This window comes from Desmodus rotundus, chromosome 4 (assembly GCF_022682495.2).
Source record: "Desmodus rotundus isolate HL8 chromosome 4, HLdesRot8A.1, whole genome shotgun sequence".
Lineage (NCBI taxonomy): Eukaryota > Metazoa > Chordata > Mammalia > Chiroptera > Phyllostomidae > Desmodus > Desmodus rotundus.
This window is the reverse complement of record NC_071390.1, coordinates 49019641-49037680: the sequence shown is the minus strand read 5'-3', so window position 1 is coordinate 49037680 and position 18040 is coordinate 49019641. Positions and strand designations below refer to the sequence as shown.

General features: G+C 56.1%; 1 protein-coding gene across 1 annotated transcript in view; it reads right to left on the bottom strand.

The window, feature by feature from the left end:
• The window catches only part of COL13A1 (collagen type XIII alpha 1 chain), a 105856-nt gene that overhangs the window by 37583 nt on the left and 50233 nt on the right, over positions 1 to 18040 (bottom strand). Inside the window, exons 14-16 of the mRNA XM_053923437.2 lie at positions 13405 to 13512; positions 11062 to 11088; positions 10264 to 10299 (exon numbers count right to left, since the gene is read on the bottom strand). Coding sequence (XP_053779412.1) covers positions 10264 to 10299; positions 11062 to 11088; positions 13405 to 13512 — 171 coding nt within the window. The remainder of the gene's footprint in view (positions 1 to 10263; positions 10300 to 11061; positions 11089 to 13404; positions 13513 to 18040) is intronic.

Sequence of the window (18040 nt, the reverse complement as noted above, 5' to 3'; positions counted from 1 at the left end):
CAGGCTAGGATGTCATTGAGAGTAGCTGATCTGGAAGCTGGGGACAGTTGTCCTGCTCAGGATGAGCTTTGAGGACCTGTCATCTCTGGCAGCCGCCATGGACCACTCCTCTCAGCTATGCAAACTTGTAGAGGCGTCCAAGTCCCGCAGCACATTGTGGGACGGGCCCCCAGAGAGAGGCCCACCAGAGGAGCCTGAGTGCTGAGGGGCGGGGACAGAGGGAGCTGTTCAAGATCTACGCCAGCCATGGGCCCAGCGGGCCTGGAGCTCGGTGCCGGGGTGGTGGAAGTGGCCCACTCGGCCACTCACCTACTGCGCACCTGCCCTCCCATCCCCGCCTAGTACTTCTTGCGCTCTTTTCATCCCAGCAGGCTCGTTCCGGGGGAACCTGCTGGCTGAGCCAGAGGGGCTCCTGCATTCCACCTTCCTCTGGGGCTCCTTTTACTCCTAGGTTCCTTGGGTCTAACTCTTGCCAAGGGCCCATGCAGCAGAGGGTCTGCCTGTGCTGTGGGTGGTGGGGGACCGCAGATGAGTCAGGGCGCTGCCTGGAACCTGTACAGAGGCACCGGGACAGTGTCACTTCTCCCAGATGCGGTGAAGTGCTCTCCACCACCTCAGCAGTGTCCCGTCTTTTTCATCAGCCTCTCTTACCTCCCGTGAAAATGCCAAATCTATGGGAGGGGGCAGAGCACAGGAAGGACAGACAATGGACTCTTCTGTCCTCAGAAGGACATACCAGGAGGAGATGGCGCGGAGATGACAGCTAGGGGCGAATGGGGGCAGAGAGTAGGTGAATCAAGATTAACCTGCTGTGTTGGGGGAGGGGTGAACAGGGAGGAAAGAGGACAATTTCTGTCTCCATGAGCTGAGCCCCAAATGCAGTTCCAGCCAGGGCCCAGAATGCTGTGCAGCTACAGGTGACAAATGCCACCTGCAGAAGCCTCCTGCACATGGAGGTCATCACTGTGCAGGGCGATACAGAACGCTGACAGGCCCTGGCCCTGGCCCAGACCCAGCTTCCTCTCTCAGGCCATGCTGCAACCCCATAGGCCTACAGGCAGAGGGGGACCTGGTCCCACCTGTCTCCATCCTTTCAGCTGTCCTCACCCCTTCTCTGCCCTCTTACAGGCAGTCCTGGTCCACGCACACACTCACCAGGAATGGAGCTACTTTTAACTCTCTCCTCTGTGATCGGCCTTCATGCTCCTCAGGACACACACTGGACAACGACACTCCCTACTTCCATCCTCGCTTCCTTCCCAGCCTCATCACCTCACACCCTGACACCTGTTATGTTACACCACCAATTTTCACGATTCTCTGCTATTTCCTCAATACCCTGCTCATTGTCGGGGGCCCTGGTCAAATGCCATCTCCTCGGCGAAGCCTCTTGCTGTGCCCCAAGCCCACTGCTGGTTGCTCAGTGCAGCAAGGGCCCTGTGCGTTTGTAAGCTGTGCGCACAATTCCCGTCGGCCTGGGAGAGTCCATCTCCATTCTCTTTGGACCGAGTCCCCGAATTCTGCAAAAGGCTCAGCATCTTTAGCTCCAAACCCAGGAGCCCTTCCTCATCCTGACCCACCAAGACCCGTGAGCCACAGGCAGAGGTGTGGACTCAGGAAGTGACCTCAGCAGACAAGCCAGAGCCCGGGTCTGCCCTAGCTGCTAAATTCTGAGAAACTTCTCCGTGAGAAAGAGCAGAGAGAGGGGTGGCCATTTCCTGCATCTGCCATGCATCTGGCACTGGGGGAAAGGCTTTACATCCTTCTATTCGATCTCCAAGAATCCACTCCAACAGGGGAGTGGGTATTATTCTAGCCTCACAGGTGAATAAACTGTAGCTCAGAGAGGCCAGGCATAAGTGTCAAGGTCATGCGGAGCAGGGATTTGAACATAGGTCTTTTGTCTGCTAAAGCCCAGGTACCCATTTCTCTAGGCCAAGCCCAGCACGCAATGGGCTGATGTTCTACTTGCCCTCGTTCAATACCCTCTGTAAGCTGAAAGGGAGGGAAAGCCCTTCTCTGCTGGAGGGCCCTTGAGTCTGTGTCCCATAGGCACGAAGGGGTCAGCTTGTGAGGGCAGCTCCGTCCTGAGTCCCACCCCCTCTCCTGGCCCCAGAGCTGGGTCTTTAACCGTAGGCACCCAGAGAAAAGAGCTGGGCAGGGCCCTGCCTGCCAGCACAGGTCTGCCATGTGGCCAGCAGAGGGCACCACAGGACCTTGCCAGAAGTCTGGCAACTGCATCCAAGCAGCCCTCAAGCCCTTCCTCAGGAGAACCAGCTGAGAGCCCCTGTCACTGTTTCCTCTAAAGGACCAGGGTGGTCTACTAACATGTCAACCAGCCCAACTGGGTTGACTCAGCCCTGCGGACACCAGATAGAGTCCCCTGCGCTGCAGGTGGGAGTTCAGTTTGGGGGTCCCTGACTATTTAGGGATTTCCCATTTGCCCTGCCCTTACCTTTCCTGTCTTTCCTTCAATGCCTGTGCCTCCCCTTCCCACCTGAGTTCTGGGGAGCTGCCTGGGAGTCAGAAGGCTGGCTGGCTGTGTGACTCCAGAGAGTCCACTCTTCCTCTCTGGGCCCAGGATCCCTGCCTGCAAAGTGGGATCAGACTAGATACCTTCTACCCACCCCTGCTCCTCTGTCTTTCTCCATCCCTCCCAGCCCTGCCTACATGAGACCCTTAGGAGGGAGAGAGGCCACGGCCGGGAGGGACAATGGGTCTTCTGGCAGCTCCAGAACAAGGCTGCCTGGTGCAGAGTTTAGCTCTGGGTAAAACTGCAGCTCTAGGAGGCGTCTCTGCTTTCTCCTCCTCCTGCCCCCAAGAGACACAGAGCTTCCTGTGCTTCAGCAGTGAGGAGGGTGGGGTCTGCTCATCCTTGTCTCTGGGCTTCTGTCTCCATTCTTCACAGAAGCCACGCAGAGCAGAACCTGGGAATGAGGGTTTCCGGCTAATTGGGCTTGTCTTCCGCCCACATTGGTTTGTATATAAAGACACAACCACTCCCTCCTGGGACATCTGGGCCCCTTGGAGCCTCCTAAGGAGGCAGCCTTCCTCATTAGTGTCACTGACCTTTGCCCCTTCCCTCCCTCTGGGTCAGGTCTCTTAATTCTGCAAATGACTCAGGCTCCCGCGATCTGCACCTCAGGGCCTCCCTCACTTCCAGCCGTTTGCTGGGCAGGAAGCAGGGGTGCCCTCCGCTGACCCCACCCTGCAGGCTCAGTCCATTCTCATCAGTCTCCTTTCTCCAGGGCTTGTCTCCCTGGGCTTTCCTCAGCCTGACCTCTGAACCAGGGACTGTGCTGGTCCTGGCCAGAAAAGTGATTCCTGGACAGTGGGAGAGGTGAAAGAGGGGTGAGAGTCATTGCCAAGGACACCCAAGTGGATGTCTGTAGGGAGCAAGAGGCGGCGGCTGTTCCTGGGGCTTTTCCTCGTGGTTCCTCTTTCTGAGAGCTTATCTAGAGGCACCTTCTGTCCTGTTTTCCTTCTTAAAAGTGCTCCTGTTTAAATGGTTTAAGTTTGTAATTGTGCTGACTTCAGATCCACTAAATCACTAATGTCTTCATTTAGGTGGGGGAGGAGCTCTCATTTCATCCCCTCTACCGTGTCCATCCCCTGTCTGCTCCGTGGGGCCACAGAGGCTCCCCTAGTGGCTCTCAACCACCCAAGCTGGGCCCCCCTGCAGCTGGGGAAGTGGGTGTCTGAGCATACAAAGCATCTTGGTCCAGGAGCACAGAGTGTGGGTGGCACAAGCTGCTGTGGAAGCAGGCTTGTGACCCCCCAGGCCGGGCTGACCCACCGGGCTGGGAGACTGGCTCTTTAACTGTGGTGCCAAGAACCAATGCCTGGGTGCCAGCCTGGAAGGGGTGCGTTCCATTCACTGTGGCTAGGAAAGTTCTGGATGAGCATAGGTGGGCAGGGAGGGGCTGCCCCAAACGACCCCAAGGGCCTGTCTTGAGACTTTTACCATGGCCCTGACTCTCCCACTGGGCCTGCGCATGCTCAGGCTGCCGTATCAATAGGTCCTCTATGCCGGTCCTCGCTTCCAGGCGTGAGGACCCATCCTTTACTGAGATGGCAGGACGAAGCGAGCTCCTCGGTGCACAAGCTGGCCCTACTCCCGTAAGGGAGGAGTGGCCTCTTAATTGGTGATTTACTGTTTGCGGAACAAGCGGAGCGGGGACTTGGCAAGAAGACGTAGTCTGGAAGGAGGTGGGGGCTTCAGGGTCAGCTCCCCAGCCAAGGAAAGGTCAGGCCAGAGAAACATGGGGAGATGAATGGATCCCCCGAATGTGAGGCTCCTGCTGCAGCCCACCACTGGGTGGGGGTGGGGGAGAGGCCTGGGCCAAAGCAACTCCACACACAGACCCTTTGTTCCCTGCAGGGAGGAGGAAGGCCTGTCCGAGTGTGGCAGTGGAGGGCTGGGGGTTAGGCTAGCAGGCGGCTCAGGCCTGGGCCAGAGTCCTTTCCTGGGCTGGAAAATCTGGGCAAAGAGGGCCAATGTCTTTCTCTCACCTAAAGAGTTCCCAGGACTCCCTTCCGGGAAAAAGGCAGCTCCCTGCTCTTACTCTAGCCAGCTCCCGACACAGAGGCCTGGAACCACGGAAATGCCAGGTCCTCCGGTAATTGGGGCTGGCAGGAAGCGATCTGGGGAATGACCGGGGTCAGCCGCCCCATTGAAGGCCAGGGCTTTGGAAGGGCGGCTGGCTTGTAATCTCAATTTGAGATTGGTTGATGTTGTAGTTAGTTCCAAAAAGAAAAGTCAGCTCTAATTAATCTGTGGACTTTGGAGTGCAGGAGAATTGGGGGCCAGAGAGCAGAGGCTGGGGGCTGGAAATCGGCAGAGTGGGAGTCCCGTGAGCCCCAGTGAGGCCTCAGATCTGGAGCCCATGTCTCAGCCCCCTGATCTGCTTCAGCTGAAATGGTGTGGCTGTCCCCGCTGGGATTTCGTGGCTTTGAAAGGGTGCTGTCCCCATATCGGGCTCCTGATCTATGGTTTCCATCTGTGTGAAGTACTCTGCCTGTGGGCCTGAGAGAAGCCTGGGGCTGCTCAGCCCTCTGGGAGCCAGAGGGGTGCGGGAACATTTTGGGAAGAGCTGTGGTGTTGGGCTGAGACAAGCTGCCTTCTCCTGGCTTTATTGGAAGTCCCGGGCCCATGCCAGCTCCCTGCAGGGATCACTCAGGTGAAATCAGTGCCAATGGGGAAAACACTACACTTCCCTGATTCTCTGACTAAAATACACCAAGTACCCCCTGTCCTCTGCCTCAGGTGCTCCAAGCACTGCCCACAGAGAGCCTTGGAGGCCCAGAGAAAGGCCCGAATCCAGTTATAATCTTTTTCTCACAAGGAGGAAAACAGCTTGATATTAACTTCCTTTCCTTCTAGTGGAGGTGGTGCTGCTTACCAGAAATCACGGGGACCCCCAGGGCTCTGAAGACCCGGATGGTAGTCATTCAGAGCAAGGCTTTAGGGTCAGACAGACCTGACTTCACTACTTCCCAGCTGTGAACCTTCGGGGGCTCACCTCTGTGAACCTCACTTTGCTCATCCGCCCATCAGGGATAAGAACAAAATCTAGTGCATAGAGTTGTTATAAAGATCCAGTAAGGCGATGCAGGCAAAGTGCCACATGATCCAATTGGCATGTTGAAGAGGTCCCATAAGTTAGCTATAATAATACTAATTATCATTCTATAGAAGTGTGTCCATCCACGTGGTCCCCTGCCCTGATTGGCGGATCAGAATGAACACGCCCTTACACAGAAGGGCTGAGGAGCGGTGAGGAGGAAGGCTGGCATGGCCAGGAAATGAGGATAAAGAGGGGCTGGCTGGCTGAGCTCCTGCTCCTTACACCCTCACCCCAGGGCCCCACCCGTCCAAGCACAGGGCCCATTGGACCTTCTCCCTTGTTTCTGGGGAGCCCTGCAGCCTCCAGGAGGGGTCACTGCAGCTCTAGCTGCTCTAGCATGAAGTTCTCACATCCTGCCTCTTCTGGTCTGAAAACACAGCCCTGAGCAGGAAGGGAATGTGTGCCGAGCCACAGTCCTCCACACAAACCCAGAGGCTTGACACCCGGACCGCCACAAGCATCAAACGCACCCCCTACGGCTGACACAGACGGACCAGCTCTGACCTGCTCAGAGATAAGCTCTCACCAGATTTGTGTTCGCATATAATCTGACAATACTCGTCAATCCTCTTGAAAGAAAGCCAAGGTTGCAATGTTTTAAACACATTTTGCGTCTTGCAATATATTTAAAGTGGATTGGTGTCACAAATTTGGATCAAATAGGCACCACACGGGTCCACGACACTGCTCGCAGTGCCCAGGCAGTGGGGCTGGCCCTGCGTGGGGCTGGGGCTCGCTGGGCTTAGATGCTGAGGAGCTGGTGGAGAAGCCTGCCCTGCTGGCCGGGCTGGCCTCTGGGAGGCTGCCAGGTTGGGTCTGGTTGCTGGGGTGGTGGTGGTTGGTGGGTGGAGCTAATCATTAGCAAAGTTCATAGGCTGAGAAACATCTTTGCTGAGGTTACAGAATTTTTCGGACTATAAGACGCGCGCCCCAAATTTGGGAGGAAAATGGGGGTATGTCTTATAGTCCAAATGTAGCTTACCTGGCTCCCTGGGGGGTGGGGGAGGTGGTGGCGAAGAGGGTTTTTTTTTTTCCTATTTTCCTCCTCTGAAACCTAGGTGCGTCTTATGGTCTGGTGAGTCTTATAGTCCAAAAAATACGGTAAATTGCGCCCCATGCTGAAAGAAAGGCTCCCAGCACGCGTGTCACGTTGCTGGTGCACAGCAGTTGAAGCAGATGTGGAGGGTCCCCCTCACAGCCTGACCCCTGTCCCAGCTCTGTGTTCCCACCTGCCAGCGCTTGCTCCTCCCTGGGGTGGGAGCAAACTCATCTCAGCTCCTGTAATCTGGCCACCCTTCCTGTCGGAGCCTCCTTGCCATGCCTTACTCCAAGCAGAGACAGACAGGAGGGAAGAGAGAAAAGGACAGAAATGATGGACCAAGGAAGGGTGCTTGTGGGAGATCCCTCCACATCCCAGAGAACACAGAAGACAGCGGCTGGTGCACAGTGACCTCAGCCTGGGTGAGAGCCCCTGAGGAGACATGCGCTTCTGTACCAGGGCCAGCAGGCTGGCCTCTGGGCTTGGACTCATGTGCCCTAGCTTCCACTTCCAGAGGATTGTTCACCAGCTGTGCAACCTTGGACAAAGTACTAACCTCTCTGAGCTGCTCTGGGCAGTGAAGGTAATGAGCTGGGCCATGGTGAGGACTGATGAAGTAGGGAATGAATGATCTTTGGCTAAACCAGAGATGTAAAGTATCACTGCACTTGTCCTTGGGCACTAGTCTCTTCATCTCAGAGTTCTCATGGGAAGCAGACTTCTGCCTGGGTGTGGTGATTTCTGAAGCTGAGGCCCAGGGCTCCACTGGACCTGGGGCCATGGGACGGGCACGTGGAGCCTCCTGAGAGTTGCCTGACCCGGAGGAATGACCCCAAGTCAGTAGGGCCAGCCCTCTGCTGCTGGCCACCAGTGCCCAGGGCACACCCTCTGGGCTTGGTTGGATGAGGAGGCTGTGGCTGAGGTGATGACAGACAAGGGTCCCAGCAGAGTGAGGACCGGCATGGAGATGAGGTTACTGAGGCCACTTGGTGGCTCCAGGAGCACCTACTGACAAGACTCAAGGACAGGCCGGGAGAAGTGGAGGCAATGAGAGCCTTCCAGAAACCCTGAGAGGTGGCGAGAGAGAGCTGGCAGCTGCACAGCCCCTGCAGATCCCATGAGAGGCTGCTGGGGAAAGGCAGAGTCGGTGGGCAGGCAGAGAAAGGAAGGGTGGGGAGCAAGAGCCGAACACGAAGAAGAAGGGCCTTTTCAGTTCCTCGTGAACCTGGAAGTGGTGATGCTTGTGACAAGACTGGCTGTGGGGGAAGGGAGACCTGGACAAGACTCAAGGGGACCAAGACTCCTTACAAAGCCAGGGCTGCTCTTCTCTAGGGAGTGTGAAGCCAACTCTTGTCTGCGGGAAGGTGGAGCTTCCTTGAGCTGGAAGGGATTTTAATCCAGTCTTCCATCATCAAATACAGAAGCTTCTCAACACGTGCCAGACCCATAGTCATCCAGCCTCTCCTGGAACACCTCCGGAAACAGGGAGCTCCCTTCCTCCAGAGGTACCCATCAGCACTTGCTCTGCCCTTCGTCATGCAGAAGAAGCGCGCTGGCCCTTCCCGGCTGGAGCCTTCTCTAGAAGACCAGGCCTGTTCTCCCCAGAGCAGGCTTCCTGGAGGTCGGGAGCTGCCTCTCTGTCAGCAAGACCACACTGGTTTTCTCTGCAAATTCATCACAGTCAGGGTTGAATGATTTGTCCCAAGTCTGAGCCCAGGATTGCCACACTAATGGGACCAGGGCCTCTGTCCTCACGACACTCCGGCCCCAAGCTGAGCCCTCTGAGGACAATGGAGCCGAAGCTCTTTCCGGATGGAAAACCAGACCCCCCAGGTGGCAGGAGAACGCAGACACCACCGTGGTGTGGATGCTAGTTTTGGGCATTGCCACGATCCCAGGGAAACCTCTGCCGGCCCTGTAGCTTTTTCACAGCTTGAAAGAGCTGGTGTGGCTGCTAATGGGAAAACCGACCCTGCTCCGCACCAGGAGGCAGTAAATTTTGTGAGTCTGTGTGAGTGGATGGAGGCAGCCGCGGGGGCTATAATTTCCACTTCCTGACACAATACAAACTTCTCAGTTTATGCAGAACTAATTACAGAACTCTCAGGTCTCGCCATTTCACCCACCAAGCACCCATAAAACAACGCGGTCACGGCAGCCACTGGATTAGAGTACGTGCAGTAACGTGCTTCTCAGGAGTGACTCTTCCCTTTCCACACCGCTCCCCTCTGTGTCCTTCTTTCCTTCCTGCCTCCTGTCCTCTCCTGGAAGCAAGGCTCCAGGGCCTTCCCTGCCTGTAGCAGGTGGTACCATGGGAAGGGCCCAGGCCTGGACATGCATTCCTGCCCTGTCACTTATGAGCCAAGGGACTGTGGGCATGCCTCAGTTTCCTCATTTGTAAGGAGAAGAATAGTACCAGCCTCTTAGGATGGTCTCAGGATCAGAAATAATGCAGGTCACTTTGAAGGGCAGCCTGGCAGCATTCATCAAGGGGTGACTTTTATTAAGACCATTGTTATGTTACTGTAGTTACTGTAATGACCACCCCTGGGCCTTGGTGCACATTGTTCCCGTCTAAAACGCCGTTTCCCTTGACGTCGCTGTTGGAAGGACCACTGTGGTGGGTTAAAAATGGCCACAAACGCTTTGTTGCCCCTTCCGCAAAAACAAGTGGAGGCTGAATCCCTTCCCCCACCCCACGTGACTTGGCCATGTGACTTGCTTTGACCAATGGGGCCTCAGAAAATGTGATGCAAGTGCACTGAGACTTGCCCATTTTGAACGCTGCCCGGGCCCACCATGCTGTAAGGACCCTGTCTAGTCCACTGGGGGCGTGGAGGCCGAGGGGAGGAGAACAGACCCACCCAGCCCGCAGCCAGCACTGGTCACCAGATGCATGGTTGCAGCTGTCTTGGCCCCTCTGGCCTTTCCATCCATCATCCAATGTGACTGCGTGAGTGAGCCCAGGGGACTCCAGTGGTACTCCCAGATGGTCAAGCCACAGAATCGTGAGAAACAAACTGTCATTTCAAGTCAGTGACTTTGGGATGGTTTGTTAGACAGCAATAGATAACTGATACACCTTCCCATTCACCAGACCTGAGTTCATAGGCTCTCACCTCCCAGAAGATTTCCCAAACTCCTGCCAGCCTGGAATTAATCTCTCCCCCACCCCGTATGCACACAGTGCTTTGTGATGGTAGCAGCGAGCACAGCCTGCCTTCACCAGGGTTATTTATGCAGGAGTTCCGTCTCTCTGGTCTGTGAGCTGCCAGAGAGAAGGGCTGGAACCCTACCCCCGTTTTCCCAACCATGCTCAGCACAGAGCTCTGCCTGGCAGAGCTGAGGTGCCTCGCTACAGATACAGCCACAGAGGTCCGGCTGGACTGCTGATTTGCCCAAGGCCCTGTCCCCCTCAGCCTTCTGCTCCCCCAAGTGGAGACATGACCCCCGTCCACCCACCTTCACAAGCACTATGAGGCTCAATCTGATGAGTGTGTATGCAAAATATCGTGTGCATGACTAAGTCTGTATGTACCACAGTGAGACCCCACTTAGATTACCACGGGGGGAGGTCTTCCCCTCCCCGCTGCTTACCTTCCGGCCATGGTAGCCCTGGATGCCCGGGTCTCCCTGGGGGAACAAAGAGAGGACACTGAGAGGATTTTCCCTAATGCCAAGCCCCAGCTCCCGCTGTTCTCCTCATGTTCCCATCCCTCTTCCTCCCCATGTCTATATCCTCCTGACCTCCACCCCAGCACCCCCAGCACCACGACGGAGTCTGTTCCTGCTCAGAACAAGCTCCTGCCTTGCAGAGGCAGAGCGATGGTGGGAAGGCTCAATTTGGCAGGAGGCCTGAGTTTCCATTTGGTTCTACCGCTGACTTTCCGTGCAGCACTTTGCCCCAGGACCCTCAGCTTCCACATTTGTAAAATGGTTGGGCTTTGCAACTTGTCCTCAGAGCCCGAGGGTCCCTGAGCTTCAAAGGGAGGTTGGTTTGACATAAAGAGCTTCTGGATAGGGTTTCAGAAGAGACCAGATGACCCCAAATGTCCCTTCCAGTCTTGACCCCTCATGAAACACCCTTTTATTGGGAGGTTGTAACAGCAGCCTGAGCATCCACCTTCAGCTTCAAACTAGATGTAAGACCCTTGGAGGTGGCACCACACCTTCCACCAGTCAGGGGACTTGGGTGGCTGAGTACATAAAAGTTCAATCCTTGTGAGACCCAATCAGTGCCCAAGAGGGCGGCATTTTGGGAATGAGCCAAGCATGACCCGTCTCTCAGCTGAGCTCCCTCTCAGCTCCTCACGCAGTGCCCTTCAGTGCTGCCTGCCCCTCCTCTGGCAGGGGCCTCCCCCACCCGCTCAGTGTGTCACCCAGACCGGCCCTCACCTTTGGTCCAGGAGGCCCAGGAAAGCCCTGCGGAAGCAAGAGAAAGGTGAGTGGAGGTGAAGCCCACTGGTGAACAGTTGAGGTGAGTCGTGTTTGCAGTGGAGGCTGGGGGCAGAGCAGTGCTTGAAGAGCCGCACTGGGTTTGCCTGCGAACAGACCAGAGGACCCTGGGAGGGTGTCTGAAACCTGCTGAGGGCACGTGGGGACAACATGTCCCTCTCCAGAGCCATGTGGGCGCCGTGGGCATCGCCTCTGTGCTTGCCCACTGGAAAATAGGTCAGTGGCATCCTGTGAAATTGAGAGTGTGGTTTGGTCCAGATCCCCACCCGCCCACCTCCTAATTGGGACCCCTCCCTGGAAAGCCGACCTTGCCCAGAAGAGTTATGATTTTGCCTTTGGTCTTGCCAGTCCGCGGGGGAGCCCTCTGCCTCCTTTCCCAGGGCGCCGAGACCATGGCAGCCAGCAGCGGGAGGCGGCATGGGCCCAGGGCCTGTGCAGCCCGAGGGAGAGGCGAGAAGAGGCTCCCCTGGCCGCGGTGGGGGGGTGGGTCTGGCTGGCAGACACAGGCTGCGGAAAAACGTGCTGCCTCAGTCTGGTCTGTTTCAGTGGGTTTAAAAACACACTTTCTGGGTTTTTTTCTTTATAAAAACCTAACAAAGAAAACCATCTGGCTCGGGTTCAGTGAGTGGGAGCCCAGCATATCTGGGGAAGGGCAGTCAGCGAAGAGGTGGGTGTTGAGCACTTTTTTGGTTTCCTCAGCTTGTTTTAGTTCAATTCCCTGAATTTCAGTTCCTTTCAGACTTTCCGTTTTCCCATCTAGCAACCTATGAAAGTGAGACTAATCTCCCTCACTGGGGTCCTGGGGAGAAATCATGGAAATATTAACATCCATTGTGAGGGTCAAGCTGGGCAGGGCAGCCAAGACCCCCAGCAAGCTAGGTTTTCACACCGCTGTGCCACCTTCCGGCCCAGCTGGGTGCTGGTCAGCCAGGGCGGTCGCCCAGCCTGGAGGGACCCCGCACGGAGCCTCAGCATTGGCAACTGGGGCAGCTGAGGGGCCAGATGTGGAGCCCAGTGGCCTGGAATGTGACTGTACTCACTGAGGGCTATTTGGCAGGGACAGTGTAACCCAGCAATTTCACCTCGGGGACTCTGTCCCGGAGATGTGCAGGCCTTCATGTCCAAGGATACAGATCACAGACGGGAACTCTGACTACGTTCTCAACAGGGCCAGGAGCCCTTAAAATCCACACCGCAGGAGACTCCCGACGAGGGAAAGGGCGTGGCTCAGGCTGGTAAATGAAAAAGTAACAGGATACAAACTGGTATATAGATTTCAGAACCTGGAAAGGTTTAGGTGCTGCTGTATCTAAGGAGAAAAAGGGAAGGCCTCTCCAAAACGTGAACAACGGTGAACGATGGATATGGGAAATCTGACAATTTAAAACTCCGTCTATATTTCAACTTCTTCATAATGAATGTATGATGTTCCAGTCATGAGAAAGAAAACTAGGTTTGTTTGTTTTTTAGCCACGTGGGGGAAACATTATTAAACAATGTTTGTCCTTAACCTTCTCCCTCCTAATGTCACAACAGGCAACATTAGTCTCAGCCCCGGGTAGGGAACCTGTCTTCTCCAAAGCAGCCCAGGGGTGTGCTGAGCTGCACTCCTGCCCTGGTGCTTCCTTGCACAAAACCGGGCTGAGAAAGAGTTGGGTCTTGGCTAGGGCTTGGAGGTGGGTGACTTGGCGGCCCCAGCTGCGTGCGGTCTTGCCTGGAGGTGGGGTGCCTGCTGGCCTCCCTGGGTCCCTGCCAATCCTCAGGCTCAGTGCAGGGACCTCCCCCCCGCCCCCGGCTGACCGGGCATCCATCTGGTGGCCTAGCAGTATGAAACCTGCACGCACCAGAAAAGGCATGTTTGCTAGGGGTGCCAGCTAGTGGGACAACCCTCTGCTACCTCTGTCAGAACTCACTGCCCCGACTCAGGTTCTCCTAAGCCCAGGGGTCAGGGGGCAGCCATCAGAGGTGGTTCTGGAAACTCTCTTCCCTCTTGCTGAGGTTGTGGACAGCCTGTTAGTGATTTCCTCCTGAGAAGGCAGTGATCAGAGCTGAGGACACGGCCCCAAGAGGTGTGTTTTCAGAACCAGAGGGCAACAGGCGAGTGTGGCAGGGGTGGGCAGCTCCTTGCATGGGCCACCCATGTTCAATGGCTTTGCCAAGGTGCTTTTGCCATTCAGCTGGGATACTGGTTTCTGTTGGTTATGCACAGTTTGGACACTTCCAGAGAGTTCTTAGGACAAGCCTTAGAAGAGGTGGCAGGGGAGAGAGGGAGGGGGTACTTACACGTGGCCCCATGGGCCCTGGCAGTCCTGGATGCCCCAGAGGTCCACTCGGTCCAGGGGGGCCTGGTGGCCCTGGTGGGCCTTGGATACTAGCCTGGCCCTGTTCACCCTGAGGATCATGGAAACAAGAGTTAGAGAGAGACCCCCAGGGCTGTAGAGCGGTTCCCGCCCCAGTGCCATGCACCCGGTGAGGGCCTTGTGTGGGCTCTGGTGGGGAGGCGCTGGAGGCGTGATGGCGATGATGCTGCAGTGGTGACTACATGCAGGGGCTGGTGGCAGCAAGGTGATGGCCAAGACACTAGGCCCCCAAGAGGAGGTTCTTCCAGAGAGGACTTGCTGCCAGAGCAGCTGGTGCCGGGGTGAGAGCCCTGCTGTGCGTGGCAGAGGCAGAGGTGTGAGTGAGGCGACCCCCAGCTCAGAAGGTCTGTTCCAAGCCTGGGCAGAGCGCCGGGATCCAGCCCATGTGGTCTGAGACCAGGGCCTTCCTCAATTCCCTCCCTGTGGCGAGTCACACCTTCCCTCTACGCCCTGGCCTCTCAGCCACCAAATGAGAAGAGCAGTTCCTCCTTTCCTAATGCACCTCTTTACCGTTTTTGGTGACCTGGCCCAAGGGATCAAATCAGATCCTTAGGTCAGAGGTTATAGAATTTTGTTTGGCTCACTAAATAATTCAGCAAGAGATTTTAAGTAAAAAATTTGCACTGGTGGCTCCTAAGGAAAAACTGGGGGCCCTGGCAGCTAGGACCACATTCCTGGGGGCAATTCCTGGGCTGGGGAGTGGCGCCCCCTTCGGGTGGGGCATGAGTTCTCCAGGTGCATCAGGATGGACGCAGGGCTTGGGAGGCAGGGTCAGCATCCGGTTCCCTCAGGAGGGGGAGGGAGCCCGGTTCATGTGACCCAGATCTTGGGCTGGGGGCCAGTCAGAGTTATGCTAGATCTACACCCCGATGCCATTATATTAGTTTCAAAGTGAGCTTCCCAGGGATGATCTGGGCTCAGTTCTTGTGACAAGGGGCCCATCCCTACAGACAGACTGACACAGAACAGCCTGGCCGGTGTGAGAGCCTCAGGCTGGGATGCGGGGGGACGCAGGCAGCTTGAGGTCCAGGCCAGCCCACCCCACTCAGGGTAATCTCAGCAGGCCTCTTTGACTCCTGCCTCCCTGTGTAAAAGAGGGAGCGGAGGCTGCTTCCTGAAAACTCTGCGGAGGGAAGCGATGGTTATAAACAGGACTGCACAGCTTCAGAACGAGGCCGGTAAGAGCTTAGCAGCACCTGCGCGAACCATCTCTTGGCTGGGACCTCTGAGGGCAGATGGCGCCCAGAAGTGCTCCTCCAGGCCTGGGCTTCGTCCCACCGCACCCTCTGAGGGGCTGCCTGCGGGCCAGGGGCATTCATGGTGGTGGAGGAAGCAGGTGTAGAAGTGGGTCCCAAGTCCCATTTTACAGAAGAGAAAATAGGCTCAGAGAAGGTGAGTTCCCTGACTGAGGTCACATGGAGAATTCGGCAGTGGGGAGCCAAGATGCCAGCTCAGACCCCCAGACTATTCTTATTCATTCCAACCAAGCCCCTCGCAAAAATTGCTCGCAGTCCCACTTACTGCACTTTGGAAGTGACCTCCAACACCATCTGCTAAGTACATCATATCACTTATAAAGTTTCCTGTTTCAACTAATACGAGACCCAGTGTTTAAGGGTCTTACAGAGCCTATAAAATCAATATTGGTTTATTGATAGGAAATGGGTAAACTTTTTTATGTTCCACGATGGCCGACAGCATAAAAACCTCATTCTCCAGGCAGAAGCGGCAGCAGGCAGACGAGGGGCCCCTGCACTTCCGTCTCTGCTTTAGAAACCAGGCCAGGGCAGCACAGAAAGTTCTGGCTCACCCACCCCTCTCAGTTTCTTCATCTGTAAGGTGGGGACGATGATGGTGGCACCACCACTGCCGGTGGCTGGCGTGGGGTTACGTGAGATAATCCATGCAGAATTCATACAACAGTGCCTAGGGCCAGGGAGGGCTCAACAAACAGCAGCTAGTACAGCTGAGGCCAGGAGGTGGCTGCGGGGGTTGAGGCGAATGGCCGCTCTGAGAGCAAGGACTCAGCTCTCCCGGCATGGGGTCTGGCACGCGTAGGAGTGGGTGACCGTGGGGCGCGCTTGGTGCTTCTCTGAGCTGAGGCCAGGCCCTCTGAAGAGCCATGCTCGGGGCAGGCGCTCAGAGCACATGGAGGCTCTCGAGGATTTGGCTGGTGTAATGGGATATGCAGGCTCGGGTGACACGCGTATCACATGTCCTTCTGTATTTTTAGCTGTTAATTGGACTGATTTTTTTCAGCCTTGTACAATCAGGGGCCTGACATGCAGGCCTCTGGACTCCTGAGTCAGGCCAGATGGTGGCTCCAGGCCATGCTTGCAGGCTTTCAGAGAGCATCCAAGATCCATGTCACTTCTGGCATCCCTGTGGCCTTGGGGGTCCTCCCCGCGCAGTGTAAGGGAGGCTAGAGGCAGCCACAGGCTGCCTGGCCTGGAATCAGGACCTCAGCCTGATCTCTGGGTCTGAGCTCTCTTATTCTTGGTGACCTGGTCCTATACCAGCCTCCTTGGGCTAGAACGGCAGGAAGAAGGAAGCAGTTGCTCACAGTGATTACTCCTGTCGCCTGTGGGCTACACCCCTCTGCAAATTTCCTCACTCCTCAAACTCAGGTTACAAGTGACAGATGCTAAGCAACCTGCATGTCTCAATATAAAGGGTACAGGGCCAAGTGGGAGAGCCCTGGGTGTGGGGTCTGAAGGCCTGGCTGCCGGTGCCCATTCTGCCTCTTGCAGTTTGTGCAAGCTCGGGCACAAACTCACTTCTCTCTGAGCCTCAATTTAATGATGGCACTCGAACCGCCCAGGGACTGTCCTAAGTGCTCTGCCTGCACAGCGACCCCACGCACTAGGAACTGTTATGTCCTTATCTCACAAATGGGAAGGCTGAGGTACAGACAGGTTAAGTGACTTGTCCCAAATCGCACAGCTAGTAAGAGGCAGAGGACCTGGGCGCCCTGCAATTTACTGTGTAACCCTGGGCAACTTAACGTCTCTGAGCCTTGATTTCCCCATCTGTGAAGTAAGGATGACAAGCCTAATTCACGACACTGTTGAGAGAATTGAATGGGATCAGGCCTGTGAAATGTGTAACACGGTGGGTTACAGGGCGAAACGTAAGCCAGTGGTGGCTGTTGTTGGTGGCTCTCATGGGTAGTAATGGGTGCTGGAAGCTGGGGATCTCCCGGGCTTGGGTGTTGTGTATTTCCAGGTCTGTGGCACTCATGGGTACCATTTCTGTCTAATTTAATTTAACCAAAGTAGAGTGAGTTCCGTCTTTGTCGACAGCCCCAGCTGGCCTGTCAGGGTGCAGAGACTTGCTGAGCCCCTGTGGACGCCACACGAGGTCTGGGCAACAGGAAGGGTCTACCTGGAAGGTCCGCCTTTTTATGACTGGGGGTGGAGCCAGTCGCACTGAATTGAGGAGAGGCAGCAGCTGAGGAGAAAGATGAGTTGGAAGGCCAGAAGGCAAAGGCCAAAGGTCGCAGGTGTTCAGGAGGATGCCCGAAGTCGCCAGGAAGGCAGGGTGGCCAAGAGGGAATGGAAAAGAGATAGAGAGAAGAGAAATTAGCGAGCATGAGGCACGGGCAGGGGAGGCCTGGACGGGGCATTCTCATGGCTTGTGGGGCGCAGCGCTGAGCTTGCCATTGGACGGTGCACTGTCCCTGGAAGGAGGAGTGCCCTTGGGGTGTGGGCCAGCAGCAGCCCCCAACTGGGAGAGTGGTCGTCTTTGCCTGGGCCTGCCCTCTGTGGCCATGCTGGGCTGAAAAGGCCGCCTGACACGAGGCCCAACATTGCACTGTGGGCCCCACCCACTCCTGGTCGTGGACAAAGGCTGCCGGGCTGGGGCAGAAGACTCAGAGGCTCTAGCTAGGTAGGGAGCCACAGGACCAGCTAAATTGGTACTGGAAGCCAGGCTGGTGTGTGGCGACCTCTGGGTTCTTTTTTTGGTTGAATGCGAAAGGCCTATGTCAGCGAATCTGCGGAGGTGGTCAGGGGCTGTGCCAAGCTGGGCTCCCGGGGGCTGAGCCGACTGAGGGTGTGGCCAGTGTGGGCACCAGATAAGTGCTGCTGAGGTCTCACCCTGGGGCTGCAGGGCTTGGAAAATAGAGGCTGGGCAAGGATGTCTCTGGCGTGTTCAACCACTTGTTTGGGAGAGGCAACTTGCAATCACATTATTGAATGTGATTTTCATTTCTGGAAATTCTTGCCATTTTCAATCCCTAGACCCATGAAGCATGGCTCTAGGAAGTGGTTAAAGCCCATGTCAAAACAAAGATGGCATATAATCAACCTCTTGTTTTTGAAAGCATTTCAATTCACAGGAGGCCCCTGGGATGAGCGTTAAGGATCAGGGGCCACCCGGGCTGAGAATGTGCCCAGCTGGGGACATGGGGGCCCAATCATGGCCTTTCTAGGTCACTGCTGCCCTCACGTGCAGCTGCTACGCAGAGAGCCCCACCGCCTCCCACTCGGGGCGTGAGGATGTGCAATGTTGGGCTCTGCGTCCAGGGAGCCTCTCCGCAGAGCGGCCTGAGGCCTTCC